Raw genomic sequence first — 15784 nt, forward strand, 5'->3', positions numbered from 1 at the left:
CCTACGTACCTATCTGTCTGCCTAACAACGACACTTGACTAAAAGAGAATGAAATCGAAAGCGTTGAAAGCGGCTATCGATGCGTCTCTAACTGGGCCAAAATGAGCATTAAGTCACCACATCTGAGGCATACCAAATATGTAGAAGTACGTTCGACAGTTTTGGTAAGCATATGCATATAATAATCGCTTTAATGAAATTCAATGGTATGGCTAATATGAGAGACAAAAGACTCACTAAAGAATCTGGCACAAGCAATGTTCATAAGCAAATGAAGTCACGTCCCCAAACCAGAGAAGCTAACAGAGGCGTGGCTGTTGCATGCCAATTACGATCGCCTAACGGTGTGTCAGCCAACTTGTGGCCGAAGGAAATTGGGGCATTTACTTATATAAAAAAAAACACAGTAACAAATATATACAAAAATCATATTCAAGCCATTGAAGACATCAGGCACCCAAAGCACCCGATGCCCGACGATGAACGTCCGACACTTGGCGACTTCCCTTTCGTTTGGACGTGGGACGTGCGACGTGCATGGAAATATGGTCAAGAAATTGTTGGAGTAGCATACGCATAAAATTTGCATAAATTGTTTACAGTTGTTACTCTTACTGTTATTGTTGTTGCAGTACTACGTATTTTTCGTTGTTTTTTTTCTCTTGGCCAGCGCGATTTCTAGCCACTAAATTGGACACAGGCGCACGTCCAATTCGAAAAAGTATAAAACAGTGGCCCATTGCATTCAATTAATCACAAAGCAATTTCCATTCACAAAGCCAACAGCAGTGTGTGCGCTAAACATTGTGGATACCAAAGGACTATCATATCAATCAAATACCCAGAACTTTAAAACAAAAGTGCCTAACAAAATGTGCGCGAAATTCGTTTGTGTTGTGCTCGTGGCCAGCTTTGTGTGCGGCGCTTTGGCGTTGCCCTCGCAGGATAACAGCGAAAAGGATTTAGTCAACATGATCAACAAACTGGATAATGAAGATTCTGTCTCACTGTTCGGCGGTCTCCGCATCGATCGCACGGAAGCAGGTCGCAGCTTCGGCTCTTCCAAGGGCATTGAATCGTTTGAGGATCGTGCTGAACGTTATCTGGAGACACATGAACTGAATCTTTCGTTCTCAGGCGATGAACAAGATGAGAATGCTGAGAATGTGTACAGCGGACGTGCCATGGAGGGTGAGTAATCGCCAATCGGCCATCTACAATCGACAACACCGACCAACCGACAACAAAACTGACAAATTACTAGCAACGTCTCGTCCATATAAAGTGCCAACTTTCACTTCAACTGTAGTTTGTGCAACAACTACATCGAAATTTTTGCCAAGAGTGGCAGAAGCCTGCTGCTGCTGACAGCAGTCATTGTTGTTGCTAGCACTTGGTTATTTTCCACAAAATGTTGAGTGTTCGGCCTAAGCTGACTGCCGAGACAGACGCCGGAAATTACGCATACGCCGGGTGTACAAAAGTGTCACTTTGTTGGCGTCGCGTTGGTTTTCGTGTTGCATACTTTACAGCCATGGCTGAAAATACAATATCGACTTTATGACGATGGTCTACTTTTAGGCTGTTCACTAATCATTGTTTGCTTTGCAATTTGTTCGCTTACAGAATCACGCAGCAAGCGCATGAAGAAGATGCTGCTGCCACTGCTGTTGGCTTTGAAACTGAAGAAGGCTGTCGTCGTCAAGGTCATGTTCACCATCATCAAGTTCATCTCCCTGAAGGCTCTCGCCATCTCCTTCCTTGCCCTCATTCTGGCTGGTAAGTTATTCAGCAAACCAAGGCCATTTGATTTGTTTCGAAAATTAATCATGTCCTTGAATCGCCAGGTGCCACCTTCTTCAAGGATCTGTTGGCCAAGAAGAAGGACCACATCACCACTGCCTACATCACCGGCAGCCCATTGAACGCCGAGATTGTGCACTCCGACTGGAACCGCAACGGTCAGGCTAGCGCCGCCGATTTGGCCTACAACCATTATGGTCTGGCTCAGCCCTTCTAAGCTGAAACAACACACATGGAGTTCACTTCACTCTCTTGCACAATCTATCCATCTGTCTATCAAACATCATCTATATTTCCCAATACTTATCCCCACCTTTAACTCTGCTGCACTTTCCTTACCTTTCGAATTTCGCCACAAAGACTTCACATTCTCTCCATGGCTAAATTCGTTGTAGTGTTGTAGTCAATAATTATTTAGTTGTACTTAGTTAGTTAGCTGCGACATACCAAAAACAAAAAAAAAAACTAAAAAAAAAAAAATGAAAAACGATATCCGAACAAACATCCACGACTTGGCTAGAACAGGACAATGCACTCGGAACAATGAAACTTATTATGCTTGCGCCATATTTATTGCACAATCAATCATGCTCTCTATGCAGACATGTAGCTCAGGTTTATCACAAGCAAAAAAGAAAAGAAACAAAAATAACAATTACGACAAACAAACAAAAAATACTTATGTCTGCTAAAGAGTTTAATTACTAAGTATTTATTTACATAATTTATAGCAATTGAATAAAAATGATTCATGAAATGCAAATTTATTTTTCTTTTCTAAAGATGTAAACTGTCAACACAACCAAGAGATACACTATATAATACAGAGATAATCTCTTCCTCAAAAAATACAATTCATCCACTCAAGCTTAAAGAGTGTGAGCTACAGAGTGCAAAAGCAAGTTTATTTAAGCTCTCAGCCTCTTTAAGAAAGTAACGAAGATAAAGAAGGCAAAATTAAGAAATTAAGATGAAATAATCATTAACAATGAATAGTTAGTTTGTCCAAATTAGGTAAACAAGTCTCAGTCGACAACTCACTATGAATTTATTTGCAAATATTTATGTCCAAGGCACGCGACATTTAGCTGGCTTGTAATTATGCAGCGTGTCTGTGAATTTTCTTCTTTTCAGCTCAGAGAATTCATTAAAAGGGGGAACGGAGTCCCTTAGTGACAAAATTAGACTCCCGTTGCGCTACGGTGAACGCCGTGCCACAGAGGAAAGCGAAAGTGCCGCCCATTTGGCTGGCTGGGTGGCTTGTTGGCTGGTTGGTTAGCTGACTGTCTAGTTGGACGCAGCTGACCGAAGCTGGGAAGAATTTCGACCACAAATCGTGGGGTAATTAGAAAAAGTCAAGACAGCAGCAAGCAAAACCTAAACGCGGCAATGACTTTGGGCCGCTGTGCGTAGTGAAAGGGAAATGGGTATAAAAGGCAAAGCCATAAAAATGAGTTGTTGCATTCGGACAAGTGTTCCCCAGATCATTAGACGTACTTTGTTCAACACCAAATTTACGCTTTATTCACCATCATCAACATCATCAACATGTTGCTATTGAAAACCTTGGAATATTTGTTTTACCTCGCCTGGTTCTGTTTTCTATGCAAATACGCCCAGGCTGCCAGTCTTCAGCCTACGGAGCCGGCACCAGTGCAAATGGAGACTTTGCAACCACCTCAGAGGGCGCCATCAATGAATATGAATGAGTGTGAATCCTCAGTCTTCAGTTGGATGTGTCTCAAGATAGAATTTGTTAAGATTATGGAACGCTTAGCTGAGCAACAGGAGTTAAATGTGTTACCGGGCGTGAGTGTTGTTAAAGACGAAAATGCAACCGAGCTAAAGACTTCCGAACTGATGGCTGGTAAGATTATAATAAAGGATTATATTATAGATAACTTATGATATATGCATTTAACAGAGGTAGCGCGCAGTTATCCCAGTGACCCTAATACCAGACTCAATGGATATATTCTTGCCAAGATGCAGAATCTGCTAAAGACACGCTTCCTGCGCTTTCGCTTAATGGACGATTCCAAAATGGAAGAGGGTCGTAAGCACAAATTTGGTAAAAAGGGCGGTTTGGAGGCTCTGGTAGCAGCTGGAGTTATGATGAAGGGTATGCTGATGGCTCTCGGGCTTGGAGCCATTGCCATGATGGCAGGAAAAGCGCTAATGACTGCTCTGATGGCTCTAACACTTTCCGGCGTCCTTGGCCTGAAAGGCTTAGCCGGCGGCGGCAAGTCTACAACTTATGAGATTGTCGCCAAGCCCATTTACACTTCCAGCCATTCGCACTCCGTCAGCCATGAGGATGGTCATGGACACAGTGCACACTTTGCACCTGCCGGAGCCGGAGGCAGCGGCAGCGGTTATGGATATGGAGGCTATGCCCGCTCACTCAATTTGCCGAGTCCGAGCCAACTGCAAGCGTTGTAGAGCCTTTGGGATTAATCTTTATTATTTATTGTAATCTTAATATTTATATAATTTGTAAACCTATTTATTCTATTTGTCTGCGCTAAAAATACTTGGTAAACAAAAATTAAATAACTTTTATTTGTATGTGGTAGCGTTTCCAATCGATATATAATAGTAATTATCGTATTAAAAACATTTTCCAGATATACTATAAATATGAGTATATTAAGCTCTCGATATCAGTTACAAAATGTTCAAGCTCTTGATATTCGTTTGCTTGCAATTCTTGTTAATTTCTTTAGTAACAAAGGCTGAAGGTCAAAGTAAGTATATTCTGTCATGCAATTCATATTCTATTGAACCCCTTCTCTCAGGCTGCCACCTTATTGGAATATGTCAAAAAAGTTGTGAAGTGGAAATTGGCGCGACCAAACCCTGTCCATCAACTACAAAATGTTGTTTGGGATTGGGACAGAAATAAAATTGACGAAGTTTAATCGAATTTTTGGAAATATTTATAGCATGTCAAGTAACAGTGGATCAGTTAAAATATGTGACGACGTTGGAAAATGGAAGAGTACAAGACTAACGTCCTAATAAACAATTCTTTACGAATTACTACTACAGACAAAGTTAGCTAAAAAGTAAATTAATTGTAATGAATTTTAAATAAAATTTCAACAACAATTATTAAGTACATTGATAATCTTTTTAAAAATCTTTCTGAACAAGTAAGTATTATAATTTGTTGTCAATATTTAACTCAATACAGTATACATATGTGTGATTTGTGATATCTATGGTTTTCAATTTCAAACTATTTATTCTTAATTAACACAGTGTTAAGTTTTAAATGTATGTATACGTCACTTAATATTTAAAATTATTTATTGTTGATCAACTTCATTAATTATATAATTTTTTTTTTGTTTTTGAATAGAGCTAATCTATCATAATTATAAAACTGCGTTGCCAACACGTAAAAAATGTAGAATTGTCATTTAATATATTTTTATTCGTATTAACGAATTTTTATTAGCATGTTAAAATAGGTCAGTAGACTTTTGAATTTTGCACAGAAATCGTACCAGCGATTTTTCAATTAACAAATTAATCAATTTTTAGTTTCTCTTCTAACCCAATTTAGGTGTCGAATCATTTTTGTTTATAAAGGCAGACAGATGCACTAAAAATTCAGTAGTTCTATCACCACAATGAAAGCGACTTACACTGGTAATATAGAAATATATATTTTTACAACAGCTATGTAAGTTAGCTTCCTTTTTGCTTACAGTTATATGTCTGGTGCTCTGCACATCATGGATTTATTCGGCGGCAGCTTCGGCAATTCCAGTCGAAATAGGTATAGCAAATGATGAATACCAAACAACTGAAGCAGGATTGACTGATTCCATGGATATGGAATCAAATGTTACTGCCAACAAAACCGAAGAGGATGTGGAGCAGGCACTAGCACAGGAATCTGAAATCTCTAACGCTATTGAACCTGAAGTTCGTCCAACGAAGCGTCCAAAGCGTCCTAATTCTAACAAACGACCAGCAGCTGGCGATCACAAGCCCCATCATCACAATCCCATGGCACTACCAGCATCCTGGTCATACTATCCAATTCCATATCCAATGTCATATCCACCTTGTCCATATCCGCAGCCAATGTTTTACCCAATGCCTATGTATTCACCATACTTTTTCCCATCCCAAATGCATACTTCAGAGAAGAAAATCCCCGCTAATGCTATGCAATCAGATGTCGCCGATTCTGCAGAGTCTGGAGAAGAAATCAGTAATGAAGAGCTGCTCAGAAATGCCAATTTGTGGAAAAATCGCTTCGAAAACAAGTGGGCAAACAAGACAACCAACAGTAGTACAACCGTTAAGCCAACTAAGAGATTCATCATTAGAAATTGGGTAGCCAACAAACTCAATAAGAAAACGACAACTACAACCACTACAACCACAACAACTACTCCAGCCCAATAATAATGTCGTACTGTTAATATTTATTCATTATATCAGCTTAAATTAATTTATTTTTTATGGTATAAAAATAAAAGTAATTTATGAAATAAATAATTTTTGAAATAGATTTTCAATACAAATTATTAAAAATGAATTGGTTTTTACAAAACAGAATCGAAATTTAGCAAAGTATTTTAAATCTTTTTTACTCTAATAGCTATACTTGAAAAAAATATATATATTCATAAATACGAGTATCTATTCGTCGGTGTCTCGATAACACATTTTTTACCGCAAAATTTTTATTTCAGTCCTATCATTAGCAAGTTTAAAATCGCAACTGGAGGTGTTTTATTTATTTATTTTTAAAAAATTAGCAAATTGGCGAATTTATAAAATGTTACTATTTGTTTTATTAATAAAAACTGATACTATTTAAAGCATTAATATGAGAGAAATACTGTTTAGTATTCTTTGAGCCGACATGAAGCTGTTTCACAACAGTAAGCGACATTAAAGACATTTTAAACAAATAATATAAATTATAATTCATCTCTTTTTAACAGTTATAATCTTACTACTGTATTTTACAAATATTTGGACATTAAATCATTCATTATGGCAGGATTCATCTACACTTAAAAATGTTGTCAACGTTTTAGAACAAAACAATAATTTAGAATCACCAACGGAAAATCGTAGATTAATCCACCGAATTGAAGATCATCCCTTCAAATTTCTTTTCCGAAGAAAATGGGGCCATAAATGGAAAACAACAACTACAGCCCAGGCAATAGATCCTACTGATCCAACTGATCCTACAGAACCAACAAATCCAACAAAACCAACGCATCCTACAGATCCAACAAAACCAACAAAACCAACACATCCTACAGAGCCAACAAAACCAACGCATCCTACAGATCCAACAAAACCAACAAAACCAACACATCCTACAGAGCCAACAAAACCAACGCATCCTACAGAGCCAACAAATCCAACAAAACCAACGCATCCTACAGAGCCAACAAAACCAACGCATCCTACAGAGCCAACAAAACCAACGCATCCTACAATTCCAACAAAACCAACGCATCCTACAGATCCTACAATTCCAACAAAACCAACGCATCCTACAGAGCCAACAAAACCAACGCATCCTACAATTCCAACAAAACCAACGCATCCTACAGATCCTACAATTCCAACAAAACCAACGCATCCAACTGATCCAACAAAACCAACGCATCCTACAAAGCCAACTAAGTCTACAGTTGCAACAAAACCAACTCCTTCTTCAAAGCCAACAAAACCTTCTACAAAACCAACTAAATCTACGGTTCCAACAAAACCAACTCATTCTACAAGGCCAACAAAACCAACCCATTCCACAAAACCAACAGAGTCCACAGAACCAACACATTCAACAGAACCAACTCAGTCTACGGAACTAACACACTCCACAGAGCCTACTGAGTCTACGGTTCCAACAAAACCAACTCATTCGACGGCTCCAACAAAACCAACCCATTCTACGAAACCAACTCATTCTACAGAACCTACTGAGTCGACGGTTCCAACAAAGCCTACCCATTCTACGAAACCAACTCATTCTACAGAACCTACTGAGTCGACGGTTCCAACAAAACCAACTCATTCGACGGTTCCAACAAAACCAACCCATTCTACGAAACCAACTCATTCTACAGAACCTACTGAGTCTACGGAACCCTAACACATTCCACACAGAACCTACTGAGTCTACGGTTCCAACCAACTCATTCGACCCAACCCAACCCATTCTACGAAACCAACTCATTCTACAAAACCCATTCTACGAAACCAACTACTGAGTCTACGGAACCAACACATTCCACAGAAACTACTGAGTCTACGGTTCCAACAAAACCTACCCATTCTACGAAACCAACTCATTCTACAGAACCTACTGAGTCTACGGTTCCAACAAAGCCTACCCATTCTACGAAACCAACTCATTCTACAGAACCTACTGAGTCGACGGTTCCAACAAAGCCTACCCATTCTACGAAACCAACTCATTCTACAGAACCTACTGAGTCTACGGTTCCAACAAAACCAACCCATTCTACGAAACCAACCCATTCCACAGAACCAACTGAGTCTACGGAACCAATACATTCCACAGAACCTACTGAGTCTACGGTTCCAACAAAACCTACCCATTCTACGAAACCAACTCATTCTACAAAACCTACTGAGTCTACGGTTCCAACAAAGCCTACCCATTCTACGAAACCAACTCATTCTACAGAACCTACTGAGTCTACGGTTCCAACAAAACCAACCCATTCTACGAAACCAACCCATTCCACAGAACCAACTGAGTCTACGGAACCAACACATTCCACAGAACCTACTGAGTCTACGGTTCCAACAAAACCTACCCATTCTACGAAACCAACTCATTCTACAGAACCTACTGAGTCTACGGAACCAACACATTCCACAGAACCTACTGAGTCTACGGTTCCAACAAAACCTACCCATTCTACGAAACCAACTCATTCTACAGAACCTACTGAGTCTACGGTTCCAACAAAACCTACCCATTCTACGAAACCAACTCATTCTACAAAACCTACTGAGTCTACGGTTCCAACAAAACCAACTCATTCTACAGAACCTACTGAGTCTACGGAACCAACACATTCCACAGAACCTACTGAGTCTACGGTTCCAACAAAGCCAACTCATTCGACAGTTCCAACAAAACCAACCCATTCTACGAAACCAACTCATTCTACAGAACCTACTGAGTCTACGTTTCCAACAAAACCTACCCATTCTACGAAACCAACTCATTCTACAGAACCTACTGAGTCTACGGAACCAACACATTCCACAGAACCTACTGAGTCTACGTTTCCAACAAAACCTACCCATTCTACGAAACCAACTCATTCTACAGAACCTACTGAGTCTACGGAATCAACACATTCCACAGAACCTACTGAGTCTACGGTTCCAACAAAACCTACCCATTCTACGGAACCAACTCATTCTACAGAACCTACTGAGTCTACGGAACCAACACATTCCACAGAACCTACTGAGTCTACGGTTCCAACAAAACCTACCCATTCTACGAAACCAACTCATTCTACAGAACCTACTAAGTCTACGGAACCAACACATTCCACAGAAACTACTGAGTCTACGGTTCCAACAAAACCTACCCATTCTACGAAACCAACTCATTCTACAGAACCTACTGAGTCTACGGAACCAACACATTCCACAGAACCTACTAAGTCTACGGTTCCAACAAAACCTACCCATTCTACGAAACCAACTCATTCTACAGAACCTACTGAGTCTACGGAACCAACACATTCCACAGAACATACTGAGTCTACGGTTCCAACAAAACCAACTCATTTTACGGAACCAACTCATTCTACAGAACCAACTGAGTCTACGGTTCCAACAAAGCCAACTCATTCTACAGAACCAACCCATTCCACAAAACCAACTGAGTCTACGGTTCCAACAAAACCAACTCATTCTACAGAACCTACTGAGTCTACGGAACCAACACATTCCACAGAACCTACTGAGTCTACGGTTCCAACAAAACCTACCCATTCTACGAAACCAACTCATTCTACAGTACCAACTGAGTCTACGGTTCCAACAAAGGCAACTCATTCTACAGAACCAACCCATTCCACAAAACCAACTCATTCTACAGAACCTACCCATTCGACAGAACCAACTGAGTCTACGGAACCAACACAACACAACTCATTCGACGGTTCCAACAAAACCAACCCATTCTACGAAACAAACACATTCTACAGAACCTACTGAGGTGACGGTTCCAACAAAACCAATACATTCTACAGAACCTACGAAGTCTACGGTTACCACAAAACCAACTTATTCTACTGAAGCAGTTCCTTTTACAGAACCTTAGAGTTCACGGTTTTAACAAATCCAAATCATTCGACTCCTCCAAAGCAATTAACTTGCACGACCTTAATAGGCTCCACCGAGTCACAATAAAAATAAAATTAAATCTAAATTATGATATTCAATGTAAATGAGTAAACACTTCAATAAAAAAAAAAAATTTTAATATTGGCGAAAAATAAACACCAAGCAATCATTTAAAAAAAAAAAATTTTTAACCAAGAACTCATAAACTTATTGTATTGAGAGAATCAACGGCTTAAGTCACCGCATAGGTGACTTCACGTTGTTTGTTTGCTAATTAGCAAATTTACCACTATAAATTAAAAACAAAACTACTATGTTCACTTTATTAATGAAGTCGCAACCTTTTTAAAGACCCACACGAATCGCGAATATTTCAGTTATCGTAGATCCACCATGAAGTTTGTTTGCGGCAGTAAGAGGATACACGGTTTTTCGTTAAGAAGCTTAAAATTACCTCCGGTTTTTTGCAGTAACTATTGTTTTTCTTGGCGCGTATTTGTGAAGGAGTTGATGTATCAAATGAAGGCATAACAGAAGAATTTGAAGAAACGCATATGATTAGTACACTACAAATGGATGATTTAATTAAACGTAATGAAGGAATTACAAACATCGAAAATCAAAAGTTTACTGATGATGGTTTTAAGCAACCGCTTAGAAATTTATTTAAAAATAAACGAAAAACAATTGCGGGAACAACAACGGCCCTACCACAAACAGAAACAACAGATACGACCAGAACAGGCTCCTCCCCGATACCATAAAATAGATTAAATCATACCTTTATGTCAATGTAAATGGTTGAACATTTATGTAAAAAACTAATAATTGAAATAAACACTAAAGACAAAAAATAATAATTAAAATAAATACTACAGTAAAAATTTATAATTTAAACGACACCCAGAGAGTATTTTTTTAATAAACAACTTTAAGATAAGACATAGTAGCTTTAATACATTTTATAATATTTTTTCATACGAAAATCAGCATGGAATAATAAAATGAATCTCACAATACCCATTTAATGGTTTTATTTAGATTTGATCAGTAAAACTAACACTACCCTACTATTGTTGAATTCCCTTAAAGTTCAATTAAACTTTCCATGTTATACATCAATATAACGGTTATAATTTAGCAAGTTTGCAAAGGTGACTTCAGGTTGTTTTTTTTTCTAATTAACAAATTCACCACTATTTAAATAAAAACTGAACTACTAAGTTTGTGTTATTAATAAAGTAAAATATTTTTAAAGTCTAATGCAAATCGCGAATAATTTAGATACCGTTTCCTGCTGCAGTAAGAGGATACGCTATCCTTAGTTAACTTGCTAACAGTTAATCTTGATTTTTAGCAGGAGCTATTATTTTTCTGGGCTCTCTGCTTATTTGTGAAGGAGTAGGTATTAAGGAATTATTTGTCGATCCAAATAAAGGTAGCATATTAACTAAGCCCAATGAGGAATATACGAGCAACAAAAGTAAAAAGTTTACTGAGGATGCTCCAAATCAACCGCTTAGAAATTTATTGAAAATGAAATAGACATCAACAACAACAACAACTACAACTTCAACTACAACAACTCCTACTACCACAACAATAATAGTTCTACTATCAACATAGCCAACAGCTACCAACAACAGCTACAACAAAATAAATTATTTTATATGAGCATGTCTTTACGTCAATACAAATTATGAAATACTATAGTAAAAAAAATATAAATCAAACTACATATGTAGGTGATGCAAACGATGCAGAAGATCTTTTTGTGTTTAACGTAATGCAGTTGTACGTTAAAAAAATATAACAATTAATACATACAACAAAGATACTTTAATTGTTTTTGGTTTATTTTTTATACGAACTCAATCGACATCACAGTAATTGAAAAATTCCTTTTATTTGTAAACCCTGCAGTTTTATTATATATCTTTAGTCTGTAACATTTCAGTATATTTTCTGTTTAAATAAAAACAGAAATAAATTATGCCTTGCATACTTTTAGGCAGCAGTTAAAATCTCTCTTTGTATTTCTCATTGTGGATAAGTGAATCTCTGGCACCCAAAGTTGGTAATTTCTTGCAGTTGAAACCTGGTTGATTGCGACTTCTCGCCTCAGTCGGTGCTCAAGACTTGCCGACAAACGTTTGGCCGTCGTCGCGCTAGGGAGTATGTGACAACAACAAAAACAAACAATACTAAGACAACAGACAACAAAGATAAACAAGAAGCGCCAAAGTCATAAGCCAAACCCCACGCCAAAGCAAAAACCCGCAACTGTAAAAGTGAAAGACGGCAAAGAGACGTCGCGACGCGTCGTAACTTGACAAGATTAATTCTTAATATGAATTTCGTGAAATTTGTTGCTGTTTGCCGTGCAAACAAGCGAAAGTGAATGTGGCAAACAAACTGCAACTGAAACTACAGCTAATTAGACGTCACGCAACACCAAATTTTGTTGAGCGAGAATAATGCGTTAATTGTGATGAATGTGTGTGTGTATATATATATATATGTATTTATATATCCCTGTGTGTGTTTCGTATATGTAAGTCCATCAAAATTTATTAGTGCGATTTGCGAAAGTAAAAGTTAATCCAAAAAAGCAACGAATATGCAAAAATTTGACCCAGTTTCAAAATGCAGCCAGGCAACTTGCTGCATGACCAGCAAATCAACAGTTGCTGGACGACTCGACTGCGGGCCAAGGCTGCATCATTGTCATTGCCTACCACACAGTCTCTGACGACTGTGGCCTTTCCGCTTATCAACCAGCAAGCCAAAAAAAAAAAAAAAAAAAAAAAAAACACACAAACTCAGCAGAAAAAGAGAGACGAAAACCTGTTATCCGGTCTCTGGGTCTTTGGGTCTGTCTCTTTGGTTGCATTTCTCCTTTAGAAATTACGAGCATGTGCATGTAAAAGTGAAATTTGTATTGCCCCTTGTTGGATTGGATGTGGTATCACATGTTGTGGTTTATCTGAATAATGTTCTCAGTAGCCAAATTAGAATCTCAGTTTCTGCCCGCATGAGTTATTAGCGCATGCCAGATGAGTATCTTCATACGCTCTAATACCCAACAGCCGCTGTTTGCCTGCTCACTCTTACCTAATTCTTCCCTCAAGTTGGGTTATTAGCTAGGCTGACGTGCCGGTAATACAAGTTTGCATACAATCATACTACATATGTAAATGTTCTCTTTACCGTGTTAACCGCTGCAGCGACAAATGCAGAAACACTTTACATGGCGTGCCTAAAGTACATAGCGGTTAACACCAGTGCGAAGACTACAAATTTTTATGGAACTCATTTGCATAAATTCCACAGTTAATTGATTCAGAGAAATTACTGAATATATAAACAAAACAATTATACTAATACTTTCTTTGACTAGGTGAATTTAATAATATATTTAGAATGGGATTTCTTTAAAAATAAATACTTACTTTTACTGCAAAGCAACAAAGTGGCAAGACTTAAATGAATACCCATTAAAGCTTTCTTAATTTTAAAAGAAAGTAAAACAGATTGAGTGAGTTTAAGGTTAACAAAATGTTTGTAATCAGATAAGTCATCTCATATTACTGAGAGAAATATTTAAATAGAATTTTAAATCTAATTCTAATTTGCAAACGACCTTCATCTACGAGCCTAATGGCATCGTAAATGGCATTTTCAAATTGTTACAGATTGTTACTCGCATAACAAAAAGCAAATGCAAATCACGCAGCCAGTGTAAATATGCAAAATGTGACGATTTGGTTTTTATGGTCGCTTTATCAACACGTTTTTTTCAGTTAGGCTTCACTTATCGAACAAGTAAGAAAAAACATTGGGAATACTCGTAATAAGCCATTTTAACTCGCCTGCACATAAATGTGCTCGTAAAAATTAAGCCAATCTATTTGGGCTTAATAAGCCATTAGTAAGTCGGGTTGGTTAACCGCAACGAAAGTGAATTTGCGTTTGCCGTCTACTAGATTTCTCTCAACGCTTACAGCGAGCTCAAACCAGAGTACAAATAAAACGAAAATCAACAACAACAAAAACTAAAACATAATTTATAAAAAATAAATATTTGCACGCTAGACGCGATCAGCTTACAAATTGCCACAAGCAGATATAGATATATATATACAGACGGGTGGACTGACAGCAAGATACACGCATAAAGTGAAATTAGTAATCTAATAGATTCATTCACTAAACATGCGATTAACACTGAAACTGAAACTGAAAGTTGGCAAAAATGATTAAAGCCGCTCGATTCACAATATTTTTTTAATTTAAGGTTTTTACATAACAACCACAACAAAAAAACAAGTAATTGGATTCTGTATATACGAGTATAAGAAGAGACTGCTCGAAAAAATTGTCACATAAAAATGCAATAAAAATCTCACTGAAATGCCTGTCAGTAGCAGCTCAAAGCGAAAGCTTGTTACCAAATTAAATCTGGCCTGCAATCGCGACAGCCGGCAGTTGGCCATTTCAAGTGCCATTATGGCAGATTTAATGAAATCATTATGGCAGAGCTATCAGTAGTGTTTCAAGTGAAAGCCACTAACAAAAAATAAATCCAAAGCACAAGATAATACAGTACCTTATATAAGCGCACAAATCTTCTAATCATTAGATGAGCACACAAACTCACGCAATGTTCTAGTTTTGTGTTGTCATCTCAGCGGCTGACCTCTTGACCGCTCTGTTGGCTACCTCATCCGTTAGCTGCTGAACCCAAAAGTCAAGTCAAAACAAAGGAAAATCATGGCGCTTACTTAATAATCATAGAGCACCACAGGTACTCGCAACTCTCGTAACCAAATGCTGCAAGTACTCGCACTCGCATTCGTACTCGCACTTGTAATTTAAGTTCTGCTTGTCGGAAAGAAACTTGTTTCTTGACCATTATTTTGATGGCATTTGTTAAAGTGTTTTATGACTATTTCATGTTTGATTACATAAGTCAAAGCGGAGCGAAGCGGTAGTTTAAAGAATGCGTTTTTAATATGAAAAGACATAACAGTGTCATTCGTAACTTAAAACACATGTCGTTGATAACGTTACTCATACGCCTGGTGGTCGCGGCTCAACAAGCGAGCTCATTAAAAATAATAATCATAACTCAAATGCTGTGCGCATTTGTGTATGTCTTTATCTATGTGTTTGTGTGTGTGTATGTGTGTGGTGTGTGCCGTTGCCTGCAGCTGTGTGCGTAATTTAATGTAATTGATTTTGTTATACTAGACGTTATAAATGACTTTGCAGATTACATCAGCTGTCTGAGCAGCACATGTGCACTTAGCTCAAATCAAGTAAAAGGAATTAAGTATCCCTAATTGGGCCCAAATCTAGAGAGTGCGCCGCGGTATAAATCCATAAGCCGAACATTAAATCAATAAACTTACGAGCACTTTGTATACAAAGCAAGTCTCAGATTGGAATAAATTACCTTTACCTTTAATTATTTTCCCTTCTCTCGCTTTTCCGGTTATCATTGAAAATAGTTTGTTGACCTTATTATAGCTTTGTTCGGTCAAATATAATCTCTTAACTCCTTAAATATTCCCAATATGCGCAAAAACACTGC

At 37.9% G+C, this 15784-nt stretch overlaps 3 protein-coding genes and 1 long non-coding RNA gene across 4 annotated transcripts; all 4 read left to right on the forward strand.

The window, feature by feature from the left end:
- Window positions 1-772: 772 nt before the first annotated feature.
- Window positions 773-2551, forward strand: LOC117575776 (uncharacterized). The gene is made up of 3 exons (XM_034260143.2): window positions 773-1191; window positions 1627-1779; window positions 1848-2551. The coding sequence occupies exons 1-3, from the start codon at window positions 873-875 to the stop codon at window positions 2018-2020; spliced, it is 645 nt and encodes a 214-aa protein (XP_034116034.1). The 5' UTR covers window positions 773-872; the 3' UTR covers window positions 2021-2551.
- Window positions 2552-3283: 732 nt separating this feature from the next.
- On the forward strand, window positions 3284-4245 carry LOC117573449 (uncharacterized). The gene is made up of 2 exons (XM_034256670.2): window positions 3284-3670; window positions 3728-4245. The coding sequence occupies exons 1-2, from the start codon at window positions 3352-3354 to the stop codon at window positions 4243-4245; spliced, it is 837 nt and encodes a 278-aa protein (XP_034112561.1). The 5' UTR covers window positions 3284-3351.
- Window positions 4246-4474: 229 nt separating this feature from the next.
- LOC117574945 (uncharacterized) lies at window positions 4475-5460 on the forward strand. The gene is made up of 3 exons (XR_004572828.2): window positions 4475-4550; window positions 4602-4958; window positions 5375-5460. It is a non-coding gene; the product is annotated as an uncharacterized LOC117574945 (long non-coding RNA).
- Window positions 5461-5646: 186 nt separating this feature from the next.
- LOC117574944 (uncharacterized) lies at window positions 5647-6228 on the forward strand. Its single transcript, XM_052006849.1, has one exon. The coding sequence runs from the start codon at window positions 5647-5649 to the stop codon at window positions 6226-6228; it is 582 nt and encodes a 193-aa protein (XP_051862809.1).
- The last annotated feature ends 9556 nt before the right edge of the window (window positions 6229-15784 follow it).

Source organism: Drosophila albomicans, chromosome 2R (genome assembly GCF_009650485.2).
Source record: "Drosophila albomicans strain 15112-1751.03 chromosome 2R, ASM965048v2, whole genome shotgun sequence".
Classification (NCBI taxonomy): Eukaryota; Metazoa; Arthropoda; class Insecta; order Diptera; family Drosophilidae; genus Drosophila; species Drosophila albomicans.